Source organism: Puma concolor, chromosome E2, assembly GCF_028749965.1.
Source record: "Puma concolor isolate L17-30 chromosome E2, mPumCon1.1.hap2, whole genome shotgun sequence".
NCBI lineage: Eukaryota > Metazoa > Chordata > Mammalia > Carnivora > Felidae > Puma > Puma concolor.
In genome coordinates, this window is record NC_141681.1 from 58,819,566 (window position 1) to 58,841,276 (window position 21,711).

Genomic DNA, 21,711 nt, shown 5'->3' on the forward strand with positions numbered 1-21,711 from the left:
AGAAGGTGTGGTGGGCTCCCCGGGTCCCCGCCCGTGGCGCCCCGCCCCCTATTGCGGGGCACGCCGGGAAACGAAGTTCTCGGCCGCGTCGCCGCAACAGGCGGTCCGCAGGCTCCGACTACAGGTCCCAGGATGCACTGCACTCCGCAGCCCGAGGAGGGCCGTGGTTGCCCTTGGCAACAGAGCGGGTCTCCGAGAGCCGGGACCCGGACGCGCACGGGAGTTGGGGGTAGGGGTGGGGGTGGCGGGGCCGGAGCGCGACCTGGGCGAGGCAAAGACGCGGGCAGAGCGACGGAAGGGAGACAGGAGGAGACCGACAGAGCGGCACAGGGTTTTCCAGAGCCAGAGAGGGGGAGAGACGTGGAGGGAGGGGGAGACCCCCAGAGACGGAGAGAGAGGTTCATAGCCAGAGAGGGTGAGGAAGGTGGGGGGCGCTTGGGGGGGGGGGGGGGGAGAAGGAGAGAGACAAATGAACTCATTCAGAGAGAGAGACCCCCAGCGGCAGAAGGTGGGACTGACAGCCCAAGAGTGGGTCAGAGAGGTTTGCAGAGACAGAGACAAAAGTACTTACAGAGACAGGGACACAGTGGGAGAGCGGGAGAGACAGCAAGGACTGAAGAGGTGGGGGAGACAGGGATTGCCTCTCAAAAGAGAAAGACGCAGAGGGAGGGAGACACAGAGGCCCACAGAACCGCAGACTGAGTCCCCGATTGAGAGAGAGAGAGAGAGTCACAGGGCCAGAAAGACATACAGAGTCAGGAAGAGGGAGAGCTTCTGGGAGAGAGAGAAGCAGGAATTTAGGAGACCTGCAGGGAGAGGCCGAGGGACACTGATTCACAGTGAGACGGACACCTCTGAGAAAGAGAGAGACCCCGAGACCCAGCGAGGGTCACAGGGTGAGCGACAGGCATAAAGGAGACGCGCAGCAGAGACAGAGAGACCAAGAACAAGAGATCGTTCCAGAGGGAGACGTAGACCCAGGCCGGGAGACAGAAATCAAGGCCTGAGCAGCAGACGAGAAAGTGAGACACCAGGCCTCCCCGTGCAGCACTGGGTCCCCAGCACTGACGGCAAAGTTCGTGTCATGAGGCCGAGCGACACAGTCAGAACCCCCGAGATCCGGGTGGCGTCTCATAGGGCTAACCGGGCCCACCGAGGCCCCCCGGGTGGGGAGGAGGACCCGGCCAGGCAACAGGCGGAGGGGGTGGGGGGCGGGGAGGGCGCCTCTCCGAGGATGCCCCCCTCCCTCCAGCCAGCCCCCGGAGCGGGTGTGCGCACGTGTGTTGGGAGCGGGGAGGGCATTTGTCCCGAGCCTCCGGGAGTGGGGTGGGGGGGTGGGGGGCGGAGGGACGCCTTTAAGCTGAAACCCCGCCCCTCGGTCGTCATGGCAACGCCTCCCCCCAGCCGGGGCTCCCACATTTCAGCAGGTGCTTGAGCTCGGAGCTCCCGCCGCCGCCGCCGCCCTTGCCTCGGGCTCCTCGGCGCCCCTGCCCTCGGCTCTCCGCCCTGCCCGCCCGCTCCCCCTGGCGGAGCGGGCGCGCCCCGGGGTGCCGCTCCCTGCCCTGCGCTCCGCGCCTGGAGGTGCCTCGCCCCTCTCCTTCCCTCCTCGCAGTCTCCCCGTGGCTCAGTGCTCTCCCGAGTCTCCGGCTCCTCGCCCTTCTACCTGTTTGCCCCTGCAAGGCGGGATCCTGGTCCCTGCTACGTTCCTGGGGCCATGGCAGGCCTGGGCCCCGGCGGAGGCGATTCAGAGGGGGGACCCCGGCCCCTGTTTTGCAGAAAGGGGGCTCTGAGGCAGAAGGTGGTCCACGAAGTCAAGAGCCACAAGTTCACCGCCCGCTTCTTCAAGCAGCCAACCTTCTGCAGCCACTGCACGGACTTCATCTGGTGAGGGAAGGGGCTGGGGGCCTGAGGGAGGAGGCAACGAGGGATAGAGACTCCTGTCACCCCAGACCCGGAGTGCTCGGGAAGGAGAGGGCTGCAACCCTGGCTCCTGGTCCTAGGGGAGGAGGGAACTGGGGACCCGGACCCCTGGGTCTGAGGGAGGAGGGGCTGGGGAAACGGACCCCTGGGTCTGAGGGAGGAGGGGCTGGGGACCCCGACCCCTGGGTCTGAGGGAGGAGAGGCTGGGGACCCCGACCCCTGGGTCTGAGGGAGGAGGAGGGGCTGGGTACTCGGACCCCAGGGTCTGACTGAGGAGGGGCTGGGGCCCCGGATTCCTGGTTCTGAGGGAGGAGGAGCTGGAGGCCTGGGCTCCTGGGTCTGAGAGAAGAAGGACTGGGGGTCAGAATTTCTGGGTTCTAGTAAACGAGGCAGCTGGGGCTCGACTCCGGGGTCTTGCTACAGGAGGGAGTCAGACGCAGTGTGGCCGGCAGAGGTGGGAGGCCCAGGTACCCTTATCTGCACTGACCTCTGATCCTTGATTTTGCAGGGGCATTGGGAAACAGGGCCTGCAATGTCAAGGTAAGAGCTGGGGATTCGGACTCCTGGGACCCCCAGGAGGGTGGAGGCTGGGGACCCACGGCCCGGGAGGCTTGACACACGTGTTCTTTGGTCCCCAGAGAGGCGCGGGGGAGCCCGGGGCGGGGGGTGTGGCAAAGACACAGCCTGCGGTGGGGAGGGAGCTCTGACGGCGGGGCCACCGCGGAGGTGGTGCCGGGGGCCCCTCCCTCGGCCGGCTCCAGGTGGGGACAGATATTTGGAGAATCTGTTGCCATGGGAACAGAGAGATTTTGGAAAAGGGGAGCTGAAAGGGGGGGCTGGAGATGCGAAGTCAGAGCCCCCCCCCCTTCAAGCTGCTGTCGCCATGACAACACCAACAGTCCTAGGCAGGGGCAGGCCCGGGCGGGGTCACCAATGGGCGGGTGGGGGCCGGGCGGGGCTGGCAGTTCTGGGGGGCGGGAGAGGGGGGCGAGTCCTAAAGCACCAGCTGCCACTGCTGAGAACAGAGTGAGTCAGGGAGGGGGAGGCCTGCAATGGCGCCCCCAGACTCACTTCTGCCCAAGTTGCTGCTCTCTCCGTTCTATCAGAGGACATCTCTCTGTTTCTCCCTCCTTCTTGGCCTGCCTCTTTTCTTGCTTTCTTGTCTCTGTCGACGGGATCCTATTTTCTCTGTGTCCCTGTCTCTCTGTCGTCCTCACTCCGTCTCTGCGTCTCTGTGTCTCCCTTTGGCTGTGTGTAGGCACTGGGTTCTCTCTGCTCTGTGATTCTCTCTTGCCTGTTTTTGGGTCCATCTCCTGAATTTCTGTCTCCTGGTTTTTCTCCCCCATTCCATGTTGGGGTCTCTCCTTTGATTTGCTCTCTATTGAACTCTATTTTGGGGTCCCCCCTCTCAGGTTTTCTTTCTGTTGGAGTCTCCTTCTCTCTGATTTTCTGTCCATTAGGCTCACTCTCTGTCTCTGTGTCTCTATGATTCTCACCTTCAGTTTGCAGCTTTGTGGTTCATCGACGATGCCACGAATTTGTGACCTTCGAGTGTCCAGGCGCTGGGAAGGGCCCCCAGACGGATGTGAGTGCCCGGACACCTGATTCTTCCTCCTTGGGCCACACCCCCGCCCTCACCCCCTCGGCGTCCGTCCCAATTTCTCCTGCTATTTTTAAGGCTGGGAGGGGAGGGGGGCTGGAGAGATAGGGGGAGCTAGTCTGGCCCAGATTCCCTGCCCTTGGCCTGGAAAGGGGAAGTGAGAGGGGCTGAGCAGGCTGGGGACATAGGTGGGGGACAGAGAGGAGGCAGGTGTGAGGGGACCAAAGACCAACATTGGAGAGGGTGGGCTGTCATCCAGGGGTCAAGAGATTTAAAAAAACAGAGAGTTGAGGGACAGACAACTATTGATGCAGATACAGATAAGACAGAATCACAGAAATGCAGAAAAAGATAATGATAGAGACCCAGACAGAGAGACTGAGACAGACAGACAGAGGATTGGAACAGAGACAGCAACGCAGGCGGAAGGAAAAGGCAAGCCACAGAGACTGAGAGAGACAGACAGAGACAAGAAACTCAGAGAGACAGGGCTGCAGATACCCAGAGAGAGAAGCTAGAGTAGAAAATGGTAGATATGGAGAATCGCTTAGAAGTTGCCAAGAGGGAGGCCCAGGGAGACCCTGCAATGCACATTCACACACATGTGCAAGTACAGATCCCTCATGCACACACACGCACACATGTGCATATATATATATATATATATATATATATATATATATATATATATCCCCCATGAGCACACACATGTGCATTACACGTCCCCCATGAACACACACAGATACACACACCTCTGTCTCCCTCCCTCCCCTTCACCCTTCACATCAGGGGGATGTTGGATCCACTTACAAGAACAGTGGATCCTATGTGCCCCTTCACTTTCTGTCTGGCTTGGGGGCTCTTCTCTTTGAGCCTCAATTTCCCCTCTATAAAATGGGGCTGAAGGTCTAGTGTTGACCAATAGAGCTTTCTGCAATGATGGAAATGTTCTCTATCTATGCCGTCCAATATGGCAGCCACCAGCCCCGCATAGCTGGCCAGAGGAGCGCTTGAGAGGGGTCACTGTGACTGAGGAATGGAAATCTAAAATTCCATTTAATTTGAATTGATTTAAATTTATTTTTTTTTAATTTTTTTTTCAACGTTTATTTATTTTTGGGACAGAGAGAGACAGAGCATGAACGGGGGAGGGTCAGAGAGAGAGGGAGACACAGAATCGGAAGCAGGCTCCAGGCTCCGAGCTGTCAGCACAGAGCCCGATGCGGGGCTCGAACTCACGGACCGCTAGATCGTGACCTGGCTGAAGTCGGATGCTTAACCGACTGCGCCACCCAGGCGCCCCTAAATTTATTTTTTAATTTTTTTTTCATGTTTATTTATTTTGAAAGAGAGAGAGAACACATGGAGGAACACACAAGGAAAGGAGGGGAAGAGAGAGAGAGGGGGAGAGAGAATCCCAAGCAGGCCTGCACTCTTAGTGCAGAGCCCGACATGAGGCCCTGAACCCATGAACTGAGACCATAACCTGAGCCGAAATCAAGAGTCAGACCTTAACCTAACCAACTGAGCCATCCTGGCGCCCCGGATTGATTTAAATTTAAATAGCTACTTGTGGCTAGTGGCTATTGGATGGGACAGCATTAATCTAGACATACCCAAGCTTGTGTTTTTTGGTTTTTAGTTTTTTTTGTTTTTAATGCTCATTTATTTTTGAGACAGACAGAGAAAACGAGTGGGGGAGGGACAGAGAGAGGGAGAGAGAGAATCCAAAGCAGGCTCCAGGCTCCAAGCTGTCAGCACAGAGCCCAACATGGGGCTCAAACCCACAAACCTGGAGATCATGACCAAGATCATGACCTGAACAGAAGTCAGGTACTCAACTGACTGAGCCACCCAGGCACCATCCCCCACCTCCCCAGGCTTGTTTTGATAGTTCAACGAAGCCGAGTGACTTCAGAGTCTAGCCCAGCTTTTGACAGAGGGGTGGAGATAGTTTTATGATTAGCAGATGGAGAAAGAGACGGAATGAAAAATGGAGATAGAGAAAGGGAGAGAGAGATCTATGGAAGTCCGTGGGACATTTTGCCAGCTGGTTAGGCGAAGAAAATCGAAGTTTGCATAGAGAATGTGATTTCACAGAACATATATTGAGCACCCCTTCAGTTCCTCATCTATAGAAGGGGCTGATGATCATGCCTGCCTTACAGGATTGCTTTGAGGACTAAATGAGTCGAGTATTTGGGACGGTACCTGATATATGACAAGAGACAATGTATCCGTTATCATCCTTGTAGAATTATGACTATTTCCCATGAAGAAACAGAGGCAAAAACTGAGGAGAGGTCTTCCTCTATATCACTCCAGCTTTTTTTCCCTTCTTCTTCTTCTTAATGCTTTTGATCTTGTTGTTGTAAGTAACGTGGATCAAGGGCTAAGGAAATGGTGAAGGCTTGGCAAGCATGATTTCCTTTAGACCCCTTTCAGGGAGGCCTCATGGACCCATCTTATAGGGAGGATGGCTGGGTCTCTGCAAAGCGGCGGTGGCGGGGGGGGGGGGGGGGAGCCACAGAGCTGGATGGTGGGCAGAGTCAAAATGTGGACGCTAATCTATCTAATTGGAGCTGTGGTCCTGTCTCGTTTTTAGTAGTGATTTCACCTTGAGAATAATAAGGGCTTCTCTCTGTGGAGTGGTGGAGCCTGTGTGTCCCTGTCCGGTGTCCTGCTGAGGGCTGTTATGTTGACCATCACTTAGTGCAGCTGAGTTAGGGTCAGCTGAAGATCTTTAGAGGCCGGGAGCATTGAACAAGATCACCGCACCTGAGTGTCATTCAAATTAGAGTCCCCACTAAGCTGCAAAGTAGGGGGCACCTGAGTGGCTCAGTCAGTTAAGCATCTGACTCCTGATCTCGGCTCAGGTCATGATCTCACAGTTTGCGAGTTCGAGCCCCACGTTAGCCTCTGTACTGACAGTGTGGTGCCTGCTTGGGATTCTCTCTCCCCCCTCTCCTCTGCCCCTCCCCTGCTCGCACACTCTCTCTTAAATAAACTTAAAAAAAAAAACCTGTAAAATAAAAGCCCGAGAATATCCTGAATTTTCACCTCGGATAACTCTTCTTTTTTTATGTTTATTTATTTTTAAGAGAGAGAGAGGTGAGCAGGGGAGGGGCAGAGAGAGAGAGGGAGACACAGAATCTGAAGCAGGCTCCAGGCTCTGAGCTGTCAGCACAGAGCCCGACGCAGGGCTCAAACCCATGAGCTGAAATCAGATGCTTAACTGACCTAGCCACCGAGGTGCCCCATCACCTATGATAACTTTTGCAATGCATTCCTAGAAAAAGACAAATACCAACTTATTTAACACTCAGACATGGCCAGGGGTGGGGAAGGAATGTCTTACTGGTGTCCTAAATTCATGCTTAATTGCACTCTGGACATTTAGCATTGCTTCAAGATTTAGATTATTTCCACTGGGTAGAGGAGGACACTGAGGCTCAAAATTGGGCACTAACTTGCCCCAAATCATACAGCTGGTAAATGGCCTCGCCCTTATTTAAACCCAGGGCTAGGGGCGCCTGGGTGGCGCAGTCGGTTAAGCGTCCGACTTCAGCCAGGTCACGATCTCGCGGTCCGTGAGTTCGAGCCCCGCGTCGGGCTCTGGGCTGATGGCTCAGAGCCTGGAGCCTGTTTCCGATTCTGTGTCTCCCTCTCTCTCTGCCCCTCCCCCGTTCATGCTCTGTCTCTCTCTGTCCCAAAAATAAATAAACGTTGAAAAAAAAAAATTTAAACCCAGGGCTATGTGAGGACCACAATAAAATCACTAATAGTAACCACAGCAGTAAGAATAACCGTACTTAGCACATTTAACATGCCAGGCCCTGCTATGCAGTTTACATTTAATCTTTCTTCTTTTTTAATCATTATTATTATTTTAATTTTTAAAGTTTTATTTATCAAAGAGGGAGGGACAATGAGTGGGGGAGGAGCAGAGGAGAGAGGGAGACAGAGGATCCCAAAAGGGTCCCATGCTAACAGCAGAGAGCCTAACGAGGTGATCGAACGCACAAACTGTGAGATCACAACCTGAGACAAGGTCAGATGCTTCACTGACTGAGCCACCCAGGAGCCCCCAAATTTATTATTTTTTAAAGTAATCTCTACACCCAGTGTGGGACCCAGACTCACAACCCCCAAGATCAAGAGTCACATGTCTACCGACCCAGCCAGGCAGGCGCCCCGACACTTGGTCTTTCACTAACTGAGGGGTCCTTTTAATGGAGAGGTTCTATTCCCCATTTCACAAGGGGCTCAGAGAAGGCAGATCAAGAGTGTGCAGACATTGACAGAGGCTGACAGTGAGGGATCTGGCGTTCATTGTGGCCCACAAGTGCTCGAAAATAGCTTTGGGGAGGGGGGTGGAGCATAGGGACTATGGGAAGATAGGAGACGCCACCACCTTCAGGTTCTGTTCAAATCCCACCTGGTTAGCGAAGCCCACCCTGATCACTCTATGCAAATTTGAACGCCCCCACCCCTGGCTGACCCTTGCCTGCTTCGTTTTTCTCCAGAGCACCTGTTACCATGCATCATACTCTTTCATTTATTCACAGTGTTTATTTTCTGTCTCCCTTCCCTAGAAAGTAAACTCCATGTGGACAGCAGTTTTTGTTTCTTTGTTCACGGCTGGTCCTGGCACCAAGAACAGTGCCTGGCACACAGCAGGCACTCAATAAATACTGTAGCGTGAATGAGTGAGGAGGAGCGGGACTGGGAGAGCAAGGCGGAAGGAGGAAGCGTTCAAAGGGCTTCTCTCTCTCTCTCTCTCTCTCTCTCTCTCTCTCTCTCTCTCTCTCTGTCCTTACCCCCTCTGATGTCTCCCCTCGGCCCCCAGGACCCCCGGAACAAGCACAAGTTCCGTCTGCACAGCTACAGCAGCCCCACCTTCTGCGATCACTGTGGCTCCCTTCTTTATGGGCTGGTGCACCAGGGCATGAAATGCTCCTGTGAGTAGTCCACGCTTGCTGCTCCTGGCCGAACCTAGCGCTCCGGGGCGGGGGGGGGGGGGGGGGGGGGGGTGGCAAAGCACAGTGTCTGGGTTCCGGGTAGGGCCGGGGGACGGAGTCTGGAGTTGAGGGGCGGCCAGAAGTGCCACCTCCCGTTTTGTCCCCCCCTCCCCTCCCCCAGGCTGCGAAATGAACGTGCACCGCCGCTGTGTGCGCAGCGTGCCCTCTCTGTGCGGGGTGGACCACACGGAGCGCCGAGGGCGCCTGCAGCTGGAGATCCGAGCACCCACGGCGGATGAGATCCACGTCACAGGTGAGGCCCCGCCCCTCTGTCCGGTCCCTCCCCTTCTACCCCCGCCGGAAGGGCAGGGTGCACCTGAGCGGCCCACCCAGCCGAACCGGAAGGTCCCGCCCACAATCCTGACCCCCGTCTGCAAAGGCTGAGCGCCACCCAGCCACGCCCCTTCCAACCTGTAGCCTGGACTCTAGCCTTGACTTGTGACTTTCAGGGCCATTTTTTAAAATTAATTAATTAATTTTATTTTATTTTTAAAATTTTTTAATGTTTATTTATTTTTGAGAGAGAGAGAGACAGAGCATGAGCGGAGGGGGAGGGGAAGAGAGAGAGGGAGACACAGAATCTGAAGCAGGCTCCAGGCTCTGAGCTGTCAGCACAGGGCCCTACACGGGGCTCAAATTCATCAACTGTGAGATCATGACCTGACCCAAAATCGGATGTCCAACGGACTGAGCCACCCAGGTGCCCCTTTTTAAAAATTTTTTAAATTTTTTTTTTCAACGTTTATTTATTTTTGGGACAGAGAGAGACAGAGCATGAACGGGCGAGGGGCAGAGAGAGAGGGAGACACAGAATCGGAAACAGGCTCCAGGCTCTGAGCCATCAGCCCAGAGCCCGACGCGGGGCTCGAACTCACGGACCGTGAGATCGTGACCTGGTTGAAGTCGGACGCTTAACCGACTGCGCCACCCAGGCGCCCCTTAAAATTTTTTTAAATGTTTATTTTTGAGAGACAGAGAGAGAGAAAGGGCAAGCAGGGGAGAGACAGAGAGAGGGAGACACAGAATCCGAAGCAGGCTCCAGGCTCTGAGCTGTCAGCACAGAGCCCGCTGTGAGGCTCGAACCCACAAACCCCATGATCATGACCTGAGCAGAAGTTGGATGCTTAACCAACTGAGCCACCCAGGTGCCCCTTTCAGGGCCTCTTAATGGCCATTTTAGATCAAGGTCCTTGGGAGTGGGGGATGAGAGAAAACCTGGTTCCGAGGGAGGCTTGGGATTACTATGGGTGATGTGGCCAGGGTCCTCACTCTGGGGTCCTAAGGGAGGAGGGGGCTTTGGGTCCGATTTCTGGGTCCCTGGCTGGGGAAAGGGCTTTATGCCTCATCTTCTGGATACCTGGGTCAGGAGAAAGGCTGAGCGCTTGGATTTGGGATTGCCACTGGGGAAAACTCCAGGGCCTCTTCCTGGATCTCTAACCCAGCCTACACCCCTTCACTTCCTCTCTCAGTTGGCGAGGCCCGTAACCTTATCCCAATGGACCCTAATGGTCTGTCTGACCCCTACGTGAAGCTGAAGCTCATCCCAGACCCTCGGAACTTGACAAAGCAAAAGACCCGGACCGTGAAAGCCACGCTAAACCCTGTGTGGAACGAGACCTTTGTGTTGTGAGCTTCGGGTGCAGGGGATGCTGTGATGACTGACAGAGAATGATCGGAGGGTCCTGGTGGCCCACAAGACCCCAGAGAGCAAAGTGTGGGAGGTGTTAGGATAGGGGGATCCCAAAAAAAGGCGGTGGGAGAGGGAAGAGAGTGGCTGAGGGAGAGGGCTGGAGTTAGAGAAGCAGAGAGACAGATATCTGTGCATTTAATCTCCATCAAAGCCCACTACTTTAGAGTGAAACAGATCGGAGGGGCGGGGGGGATGCTCAGAAGAAGGCACAAACCCAAAGAGACAGAATGGGGAGTGGGTGTGAGCAGGGGAGGGTGGCAGGAATAGAAAGGGAAGCCAATCAACAGAAAGACAGAAGGACAGAGACCTAGAGGAAGGAGGGGGGCACAGAGACTCAGGAGAGAGATCTGGAGAGAAAAGACAGGACACAGGGATGGGAAGGAGCCAAGAATGTGGGAGGACCGGAGAGAGACTGAGAGCTGTCTACATGTACTCAAGGTCCTGATATTGGGGGAGACCCCCTTCGTGGAGGATCAGAGACGACAGGACACTTTAGAGAGCAGGAACAGACCCCAGCTCGCCCCAGAAGGGCTTGCCTGCTCCACCAGCACCAGGGATGGGGAGCAGAGGCAGCGGGGAGCTGGACCCTCACTCCGCCACCCCCTTCCCGCAGCAACCTGAAGCCAGGAGACGTGGAGCGCAGGCTTAGCGTGGAGGTGTGGGACTGGGACCGGACTTCCCGCAACGATTTCATGGGCGCCATGTCCTTCGGGGTCTCGGAGCTGCTCAAGGCGCCGGTGGACGGCTGGTGAGGGCAGGGCAGGGGCGGAGGCTGTGCCTTGGCCTGTCCATCTCTGTGTACAGTCTGTCTCCTTGGGCCACCCTCATTCTGCCTCCCTGCACTTCTCCCTCCCTTGTCCCCGTCCCTCTCCCCTCCTCCTCCCTTCCTGTGTCCCCCACTCCGTGTCTCTCTTGCCTATCCCACTCTGTCCATCTCCGTGTCTTTCTCTCTGTGTCTCTTTCCCCCCTCTGATACCTCTGCCTCTCCCGCGGGTGCCCCCCTTCTGCCCAACTCCTGCCCCACTCTGGTCTCCTTCTGTATGTCAGGTACAAGTTACTGAACCAGGAGGAGGGCGAATATTACAATGTGCCAGTGGCTGATGCTGACAACTGCAGCCTCCTCCAGAAGTTTGAGGTACTCAGGCCCCACTTCTCCCAGGGGGAGCCCAGCCCTGCCGCCCACAGTTCAGAGCTGCCCCCTCCCTGCACCCACTGGTTGCCCACTGGTCCTGGGACTACAATTCCCAGAAGACCCTGGCGCTCCCTTCCCCCTGCTTTTCTAGGGGACTCCTGCCCCAGGGTATGATGGGAATTAGAGTTCCTATCCATCCCCTTGGCTTGGGGGGTTGGAGTCCCCACCCCTTGCTCTAGGGCATCCTCCTACCTCTCTCGGGGCTCTGACTCTGGCTTTCTCCTCCACCCCCTCTCCCCGCAGGCCTGTAACTACCCCCTGGAACTGTACGAGGTGCGTGGAGCTCAGGCCTGGAATGGAGACATTTTCATCCCTTGTGGTCTACGTCTGTCTCCCCCTGTCTTCTCCCTCCCCTGGTGTCAGTTTTCACACCCACACACGCGGGATGAGCACAGGTTTGGAGGTGGTCTTGTGCTTGTTGAGTAAACCTAGCATTCCAGAGGTGAATCTGACCCTTAACCAAGTCCCCAAGGTGGAGACACAGTCACAGATACTTAAATTCCAGGATGATGTAGTGCATTAGAGGTAGAGCACCCCCCCTCCCCCAGGAGCCTGGAGGAGACACTCACCCAGCCTGGGGGGAAGGTGCTGGGGGAGGGTGAATCCCTGAGGAGGTGACTGCTGAACTGAACTTTGAGTTTTTCTATTTCTCACTGTGGCCTTTCTCTCCTCCATTCATTTTCTCACTCTCTCAACACCTATTCCCTGTTAGCCAAACCCTGTTCTGGGCATAGAATCAGTCCGTTCCCTGGGGAGCTCCGATTTCAAAGTAGGAGAAAGTGACAGATGGAGACATCCTCCTGGAAGGAAGATGTTTGGTAATAGAGCTAGTAGCCTCAGGCACTAGGGAGAATTGGAAGCACCTGGCTCAGCCTGGGAGCGCCAGAGAAAGCTTCCTAGGGAGGGGAGCCCCAGAGGAAGTGCAAGGAGAGGGAGACCATATTTCCAGGCTGAAGGCTAGAAATCCTTCCAGGCAGCAGGAGGAGCAGGCCTGTGGTGGGAGCGGGTGAGGCGTGTCTGTAGCACCACGAGGACAGCGGGGCTGAAGGGGGGAGAGAGTGGGAAGAAGTAGGACATTAAGCCAGAGAGGGAAGGAGTGTGCCTTGTCCTTCACTGGAAGGATTTTATCTTAAACCGGCGGGCCGTGGCAGCATCGGAGGTGGCCTAGGATGGTTTAGGTCAGAACAAGACAAATGCTGTTTGTAGAGAAAAGATGGTGGAGGCAGAGGGGGGAAGAGGGAGGAGGCTCCGTGGAGACTCAGGGGGGAGGAGCGGTAAAGGTGTTCAGGAGCTGGGTGACGCCGAAGATGCAAAAAGGGGGGAGACACAGTCTCTGGCTTTAATGGATTTTGATTTCTGGCTCTGCTGCTTATTTGCTGTGTGACTTTGGGCAAGTTATTTAGTGTCTCTGTGCCAACTTTCTCTTCTCTAAAATGGCGCATGGTGGTGATAACAGGGTTATCTAACAGCATAGAGTGATCTGTCTGAGTGTTAGTTAAATGATAAACCCTCCAGGTTATGGAAAATCAGCACAAGTTCTAAAGCCAAGGAGGGGGGGCAGAGACAGTTTTCCCTTTTCTCTCCCTCTCTTCTCATCCCTTTCGTTCTTGGCTGCTGTCTCTCTTAGAGACATCTCCTTGTCCCCATCTGGGGTCTGACTACCTTCGGATCTCTCTCCTTTCTCACAGCGGGTGCGGATGGGTCCCTCTTCCTCTCCCATCCCCTCCCCATCCCCTAGTCCCACGGACTCCAAACGCTGTTTCTTTGGGACAAGCCCTGGACGTCTGCACATCTCCGACTTCAGCTTCCTCATGGTTCTAGGAAAAGGCAGCTTTGGGAAGGTTGGATTCCTGGGGCTCTGGGGGAAGGGGGAGATGTCTGGGGAAAGATCAGATTTCTGGTCCTTAGGAAGGAGGTACATGGGGAGGGACACTAGACTACTGAGCCCCCCAGAGGGGGGTCAGTGGGACACCTGAGTGCCTCTGAGAGGACAGGCATAAAGATTCTGATGCTTTCCCTGAGGGAGTGGTCAGCAAAACCAGGGTGCCCAGTCCCTGATAGAGAGGGGGAGGATCTGGGATTTCATTTCTTTGTGTCTCTGAAGGGGGAGGGCAGCGACCCCATGATGGACTGGGCCTTTTGGGGCCTCTGTCGCTAGGTGATGCTGGCTGAGCGCAGGGGCTCTGATGAGCTCTACGCCATCAAGATCCTGAAGAAAGACGTGATTGTCCAGGATGATGATGTGGACTGCACCCTGGTGGAGAAGCGCGTGCTGGCCCTGGGGGGCCGAGGCCCGGGAGGCCGGCCCCATTTTCTCACCCAGCTGCACTCCACCTTCCAGACCCCGGTGAGGAAGGAGGGGGCAGAGTCCGGCTCAGGTCGAGCGTCTGCTCTGGGATTCTGAGTTTACAGGCAAAAAGAACCTTCCCCGCCCCGCCCACTCTGACTGGGCGTGGCCAGATGGGTGGGATCCTGACTAGGCGGGACCTGAGCCAGCTTGGTCTTGAGTGGGTGGGTTTTTTTTCTTTTCTTTTTTTTTTTTTTTTTTTTGAGTGAAGGAGTTTTGAGTAAAGGAGTGTGTGAGTGGTGTGCCAATAGCTGCGCGCTAAGTAATGTGGTCGTCATTCTTGGATTCTGAGTAAATGTCTCATCAGAAATGGTGCGCGTCCCGAAGATTGAGGAATGGGACGACAAGTCAGAACCTTCAGAGGCTTTTATTTGTTTGTTTGTTTTTAATTTTTTTATGCTTATTTATCTCTGAGACAGAGAGAGACAGAGCATGAGTGGGAGAGGGGCAGAGAGAGAGAGGGAGACACAGAATCCAAAGCAAGCTCCAGGCTCTGAGCTGTCAGCACAGAGCCGGATGCGGGGCTCGAACTCACAAACCGTGAAATCATGAACTGAGCCAAAGTCAGACACCCAACCGACTGAGTCACCCAGGCGTCCCAGAAACGTTCAGAGGTTTGAGAAGGCATGACTGCTTCAAAAAAGCTCTGGATGGGCACTGTTAGATTCCTGGATTTAAAAAGAAAGGAAGGAAGGAAGGAAGGAAGGAAGGAAGGAAGGAAGGAAGGAAGGAAGGAAGGAAGGAAGGAAGGAAGGAAAGAAAGAAAAAAAGAAAGAAAGAAAGAAATTAGTATCCATTGCAAGTGAGGCCTGAAGGAAGGAAGGAAGGAAGGAAGGAAGGAAGGAAGGAAGGAAGGAAGGAAGGAAAGAAAGAAAGAAAAAAAGAAAGAAAGAAAGAAATTAGTATCCATTGCAAGTGAGGCCTGAAAAAAAAAATCTTTGGTTCCTAGCAGGTGGTCAGGATTGCTTTTGTGTGTGAGTAGCTATGGAAAGAGGTTTTGGTATCCTTAGGATTTCCAGGGAATGGTGGGCCTCAGCCTTCAATTCTAAGAGGGCGGGACCAGTTCGGAGTAATAGGGGATATGGCAGGTTGAGATTCTGAGCTGGCTGGGTTAGAATCATTGGGGCCTCCCAGTTCTGATTGGGTGGATCTGGAGCCTTCCAAGTTTGTCTCGAGTGGGAAGGAATGGACGTGTTCTACCCCCTCTAAGCACCAGTACCCCGCCTCTCCGGCAGGACCGTCTGTATTTTGTGATGGAGTATGTCACCGGGGGCGACCTGATGTACCACATCCAGCAATTGGGCAAGTTTAAGGAGCCCCATGCAGCGTGAGTCTCAGCTGAGAGAGGAGGGTTGGGGCGAGGGGGACCCCAGCCTTTGAGCTTCTAACTCCCACCTCCTTCTCTAGGTTCTATGCAGCAGAAATCGCCATCGGCCTCTTCTTCCTTCACAATCAGGGCATCATCTACCGGTGAGCAGTCTGGGCCTTTCAGTGGAGGCAGTCAGGCCCCTAGAGGGAAAGGGATCAAACTTACAGCTCTAGGGGCTCCTGGCTGGCTCAGTGCATAGAGCATGCGACTCTTGATCTCAGCATCCTGAGTTCAAGTCCCACGTTGGGCCTAGAGCTTACTTGAAAAACAAAACAAAGGGGTGCCTGGGTGGCTCATTCGGTTGAACATCTGACTCTTGATTTCGACTCAGGTCATGATCCCAGGGTTGTGGGATTGAGCCCTGAATTGGGCTCTGCGTTGATCGTGGAGCCTGCTTGGGATTCTTTCTTTCTCTCTGCCTCTCTTCTGTGCTCACGCATGTGCGTGATCTCTCTCTAAAATAAACAAAAACAAAACAAAGATCAAAATCTTGTAACTCCAGCCCATTGAACGCTACCCTTCCTTCAATGCCTATCCATCCAACCCCCTACCCCCAGGGACCTGAAATTAGACAACGTGATGCTGGATGCTGAAGGACACATCAAAATCACTGACTTTGGCATGTGTAAGGAGAACGTCTTCCCTGGGACCACCACCCGCACCTTCTGTGGGACCCCAGACTACATAGCCCCTGAGGTAACCCTCCCTTGGCTGTCCTTGGTGCTACACAAGTTCGCCGAGTGGGTATGGCCAGTTGTCTAACATTCAGAATGTCGGGGGGCTGACCCTGGGGTCTTTTTTTTTTTTTAATGTTTATTTTTGAGAGACAGAGAGAGAGAGAGAGAGAGAAGAGTGAGAGGGCGAGTGGAGGAGGGGCAGAGAAAGAGGGAGACACAGAATTGGAAGTAGGCTCCAGGCTCTGAACTGTCAGCATAGAACCTGACTCAGGGCTCTAACTTACAAACCATGGGATCATGACCTGAGCCGAAATCAGCTGCTTAACCAACTAAGCCACCCAGGTGCCCCCTGACCCTGGGGTCTTTGCATGAGTCATGGGTGATCTAACAGCAAACAGAGCAGAAAGGCCTGTGTGTCAGCATTCCAAGTGGGCAGAGCTGGGTGTCTAAACAGGCTAAGTGGGCACAGAGTTGGGTGAGTGTTCTAAAAGAGTGGAACCCTCTCTACTGGTAACAATTCTCAGACAATAGCACCTGTTACAGGACTATTCTAAGAAGGTGTACTCTTGAGTGGGTGGGGCCTGTGTCTCTCCACCACCCGCCCCCCCCAGCCCTAAGCATTTCCTGAATATTTCAGGTGGGTGGAATATACGCTAACTTTTTGTTAAAGGGGTGGAGCTAATGATCTGACTGTATGTAAGTAGATAGAGTGTCCTGACTTTTCTCAGTGGAAGGAGGAAGTGTCATCCTTAATCTTTCTGGGTGATTCAATGCTAATGCCCAAATAATGTCAATGGTTTCAAAACATGGCTGGGAATCAGAATCACCCGTGGAGATTTTGAAATATACACACATATTACTGACTCTCACTTTGGTCTATTGAGGCTGGAATTCTTTAGGGCTAGGGAACAGCCCCCTAGGTGAATCTTAAATGCATCCAGATTTAAAAATCTCTGGTGTCTGAAAATTAGCCCTCATGCACCTGTTATTGTAAGGAGAGGGTCTAGTTACCAGAATATTTTGGCTGGGTGGAACTTTTGACTTGGTCCTTAGATAATCTTCATATTTGGAACCAAAGGAACATTCTAAGTAGAAAAATTTTGTTTCTGAATTTTCCAAAAAGATGGAACTGAAGTGTTCTGAGTGGGAAGAGTTTGTGTTGACAACACTTAGTGTGGGTAGGGTTCTCTGGGGGTGAGGCTAGAGGGGGTCTTAGGCTTCTTAAAGCACAAACCATGATACCTTGCCTTCCATCCTCTCTCACCAGATCATTGCCTACCAACCCTATGGAAAGTCTGTTGATTGGTGGTCCTTTGGGGTTCTGTTGTATGAGATGTTGGCAGGACAGGTAAGGGAAGCTGGGGACAGGCTGGCCTGCCTAAAGGCAACACAGCGGGGGATGCTACCTGTTACAAGGCCTTTATCTTAAAGGAGCAGGGTAGGAAGTGATGTCTGTCATCTAAGGAGGGGTGCTAAGCAGTTGGGAATATCACGCCTGGATAGCGCTGTCCTTGGTCCTGAAGCATTATTTTCCCATAGGCCTGGGGTTCTTTAAATTCGTTGTTGTTGTTGTTGTTGTTGTTGTTGTTTTAAATCTTTATTTTTGAGGGAGAGAGAGACAGAGTGCAAGCAGGGGAGGAACAGAGAGAAAGACACAGAATCCAAAGCAGGCTCCAGGCTCTGAGCTGTCAGCATAGAGCCCAACAGGGGACTCGAACCCACGAACTGTGAGATTATGACCTAAGCCAAAGTCTGATGCTTAACCGACTAAGCCACCCAGGCACCCCAGGCCTGGGGTTCTTTAAACGTTTTTTGTTGTTTTTTTTTTGTGTGTTTTTTTTGGTGACAAGGACCCCATCTCAGAACAACGTGTTTAATTTTTTTTTAATGTTTATTTATTTTTGAGAGAGAGAAACAGAGCACGAGTGGGGGAGGGGCAGACAGCAAGGGAGACATAAAATCTGAAGCAGGGGCTTTGAACTCACGAACCGTGAGATTATGACCTGAGCCAAAGTTGGATGCTCAATTGACTGAGCCACCCAGGCACCCCAGAATAATGTGTTTAAATCTATGAAATAAAATAATAGGATTACAAAGGAAATCAATCATATTGAAATATGGTTATCAAGACTTTAAAATTTTGATTTAACTTAGTTCAGCCAACTAAATACATTCAATTTAAATGTATACAGTTGCCTAAATATTACACATAGGGATGTGGATGTATATGTGATTTCCTAGTCATGAATTAAATAGTGATATCTCATGGTGATGGGAAGTAAATAGGCAAGTCTACCAGTAATCTTGAAGTTGAGATGACTAATATTTTGAGATATCTGCAACTCTAATGTGATAAGAAATTATCTGTGATTCCTGTTGGTGATGAAGTCATAAGTACTTCATAACTGTTTGTGGTTTTTGCCCACCATTCATAACTGAAGGGAATGAGAAATTGCAGTTAGTGATTTTTAAAAATAAAGATAAGCTTTTTTTCCTATTCAAGCTCACGGGCCCCTTCAGTTGCACAAACAGACTTCCTAGACCCCACATTAAGAATCCTTGCCTTGCTTTTGTGTCTCCTAATTCCAGAAGACTGGAGGCCACTCGTCCAACCAGGAGAATGTTTTTACAGTTTTCCTGCACTTTTTCCTCTCTTCTATTTAAATGACATATTGTCTAATTAACACCCTGCTGATTTTGCATAGCAGAGAAAGACAGAACAGCAAAGAGGTGCAGAGAGCTGAGATAGGAAACAAGGTCCATTTGAGATAGGAAACAAGAGTCTGAGAGGAAGGGAGAGAATGCTTTGGTGGTTTCGTCAAAATTTTCCCCAGGATGTTGGAGGGGGGTGTTCATGTTCACGGTGGGTGCTGAGGGTTTGCAAGGTGGGGAAAGGCAGTCTGTCAAGTCCTGACACATTCTCCTCTCTCTTTCCTCAGCCCCCTTTCGATGGGGAGGATGAGGAAGAGCTGTTTCAGGCTATCATGGAACAAACCGTCACTTACCCCAAGTCGCTTTCCCGGGAAGCTGTGGCCATCTGCAAGGGGGTAAGAACTCCCTGACCCCCAGATTCTCCACACAACCCATTCGCCCCACCGCCACCATCCAGGGTTGCCCGGGCAGTGTCCCTGTGCGCATTAGAAAAGTATAATACAGAGATTTTGTTAGAACATTAATTACTGACTGCCGTGCTGTCACCTCCTGTCCCATGATGGCCTCTGTCTCCTTCTCTGCTGCACCCACCCCTCAGCTCACTGCAGGGAGTGCTGGAAGGCCAGGGCCTGCCTCTGCGAGGGGGTGGATCAGGTCAACCTAACTCCTGCCACTTTCCCTCCGGGGATCTTGGGCAAGCCACCGACACTCTGGGAGCCTGTCTCCTCTCTTGGGGTTATGGAGCTAATGCAGGATAAGGAGCCTAGCCTATGGCAGCTTTTCCAAGAACATTAGCACACTTGTGTTTCTGGCTCCTGTCTCCATTCTCTCTGACTCTCACTCTCTGGGTTCTGTCTCCTATCTCTGCCTCCATCTACGTTTGATGGGGCCTCCTGTGTCACTACCATTTCTCTGTGTCCCTTGGGCTCTCTGTCAACCCCTTGCATCTGTGTCCCCCTCTCTCTGGGCATCTGTTACCCACTTACCCCCGACTGCCACACACACACACACACACACACTGGGTCCTTCTCTCTCTGGAACTCTCCTCCTCTCTGAGTCTCTGCCTTCATATTGTGTCTTTATCCTCTCTGGGGTTTTGTCTCGTGGATCTCCACCCTTCTCTCTTTCTGCATATCTGCCCCCCCCCCCCATCTGCTTTATCTCCCACCTTCTCTGGGTTTCTGCACTCCCCCTGGGTCTCTATCTCTCCCCCCTCTTTCTATGCTGTGTCTCTGTTCTGCTGTTTTTGCTTTTCTGCCTTTCTCGTTCCCTGTGCCTCCCTGTCCGGGACCCTGTCTGTCTGTCTGTCTCTGTGTTTTCCACAGTTCCTAACTAAGCACCCAGCGAAACGCCTGGGTTCAGGGCCGGACGGGGAGCCCGCCATCCGTGCTCATGGCTTTTTCCGCTGGATGGACTGGGAGCGGCTGGAACGACTGGAGATCGCGCCTCCGTTCAGACCCCGTCCGGTTAGCCACCTTGCGGGAACCCTGGTCCCTGGGGATGGGGGACCCAGGAGCTCCCATTCCCATATGTAGAGGTGGGGTGGGGCTCCCTCTGCGGAGACGCCCCAACGGGAGATGCAGAGCCCACGGAGGATGCGCTGATTCCAGAGGAGACAGGACATGGTCACAGGGGACACAGAGGGACACCAAGGAGCAGACGGAATTTCATCTTTCCCTCCCCGTGCTCCCCACAGTGTGGACGCAGCGGCGAGAACTTCGACAAGTTCTTTACGCGGGCGGCGCCAGCGTTGACCCCCCCAGACCGCCTGGTTCTGGCCAGCATCGACCAGGCCGATTTCCAAGGCTTCACCTACGTGAACCCGGATTTCGTGCACCCCGACGCCCGCAGCCCCGTCAGCCCGCCGCCCGTGCCAGTCATGTAATCTCACCTGCCACCACTAGGTGTCCCCATTGCTCCCTCCCCGCCAACCCCCACCTCCACCCCCTTTCCGATTTAGATCTTGCTCCCCAGCATTCTGGCCTCTGCCCCGTGGGTGCTAGATGCCCCTCCCAAGCGTTCCTGGCATTCTAAGCTCCATACAGTCTCTGGAGCCTCACTGTGTTCTAGACTCTGCTGTGCTGAGCCCGGGATTCTCACCCACCTTGGTGTTCTGGACTCTGCGCTACCAGAACCTTCACCACGGTCCCAACTCCGTGGGGTTCTAGACTCCGTGTTGGTAGAATCTCTGTCTCTCCTTTTTTTTTTTTTTTTTTTTTTTCTTCTCCTTTCTTTCTGGGAAATAGTCTCATGGGGTGGGCTGTTCTAGACTTGGATTCTAGAACAACCCTTCACCTCTGACCTGCCCCCTACTCCCCCCACCAACGACGTCCACCCCATTCTGGAGTGAGTGGGAGGCTGTGCCCCCACGCTCCCGTGCACCTCGTCCACACTCTAGGGATTCCTGGGATGGATGAAGGATCCCTACCCCCAGCTGTTCTCAATCAGCTTTTGTTCTAGACGCCCCTACCCCGAACCCGAACCCGTCACTGCTCGCCTGCCAGGTGCATGGCTCCAGTCCTGCTCGGAACCTCCTCCACCTCCCCTCCCTCTTCCCCTCCCCCCTCTTCCCGTGCCTGCCACTCTGGGGGGGGGGGGCTCTGTCCTCCTCCCCCTGCCCACTGCCCTCTTCTTTGGCTCTCTCGCCCGGCCACAGCTGCTGGAGAATAAATTTGGGATGCTGATGCTGGGTGTTGGGATGTTTTCTTCTAAAGCTTGAAGAAGGAAGGGGGGCGGGGTGTGGAGGTGGGACAACATACACGGAAACGCGCGCGCGCGCTCACACACATATACAGGCTGGGGGTGGGGCGGCAGAGAGAGGGAAAGCAGAGAGACCCATAAAGTGGGCAGAACAGACCCACAGCGGGAGAGGGAAAGAGCAGCGACCGGGGGTGGGGGTTGGGGGGCGCGAGGGCCCAAAGTGGGCACATGCACAAGGAGGTAGGAATGGACACGCAGACCACTGGGGATGCCCGGTGGAGCCCGCCCCCCGCCCCAGCACAGACACAAACATTCACATACTCACCCAGAGCAACACATACGCTCACAGACACACTGAAACCCAGAGTCTGGCGCGGGGCGGGGGACGGGGGTGGGGGTGGGGGGAAGCAGTCCTGAGCGGGGAGATGACAGGCCAGCCTCCCGTTGAGGGGTCTGGAGACTTGATCACTGGGAGACCCCACGACAGAGCAGGCAGACACCCAGAACCCGTGAGCTTAAGACTCAGCCACGGAGGCCGAAGAC

The 21,711-nt window shown here is 53.9% G+C and overlaps 1 protein-coding gene across 2 annotated transcripts; it reads left to right on the forward strand.

Moving 5' to 3' along the window:
• The first annotated feature begins 1,426 nt into the window (after positions 1–1,426).
• PRKCG (protein kinase C gamma) lies at positions 1,427–21,152 on the forward strand. 2 transcript variants are annotated; one of them, XM_086690628.1, is made up of 18 exons: positions 1,427–1,884; positions 2,429–2,460; positions 3,423–3,505; positions 8,370–8,481; positions 8,663–8,794; positions 10,011–10,167; positions 10,845–10,979; positions 11,279–11,366; positions 11,667–11,696; positions 13,112–13,264; positions 13,582–13,770; positions 15,006–15,097; positions 15,178–15,240; positions 15,697–15,835; positions 17,084–17,164; positions 18,756–18,863; positions 19,794–19,934; positions 20,165–21,152. In XM_086690628.1, the coding sequence occupies exons 1-18, from the start codon at positions 1,715–1,717 to the stop codon at positions 20,351–20,353; spliced, it is 2,094 nt and encodes a 697-aa protein (XP_086546754.1). In that variant the 5' UTR covers positions 1,427–1,714; the 3' UTR covers positions 20,354–21,152. The 2 variants fall into 2 exon arrangements, with proteins under 2 accessions (XP_086546754.1, XP_086546755.1); XM_086690629.1 differs by lacking the exon at positions 13,112–13,264.
• The last annotated feature ends 559 nt before the right edge of the window (positions 21,153–21,711 follow it).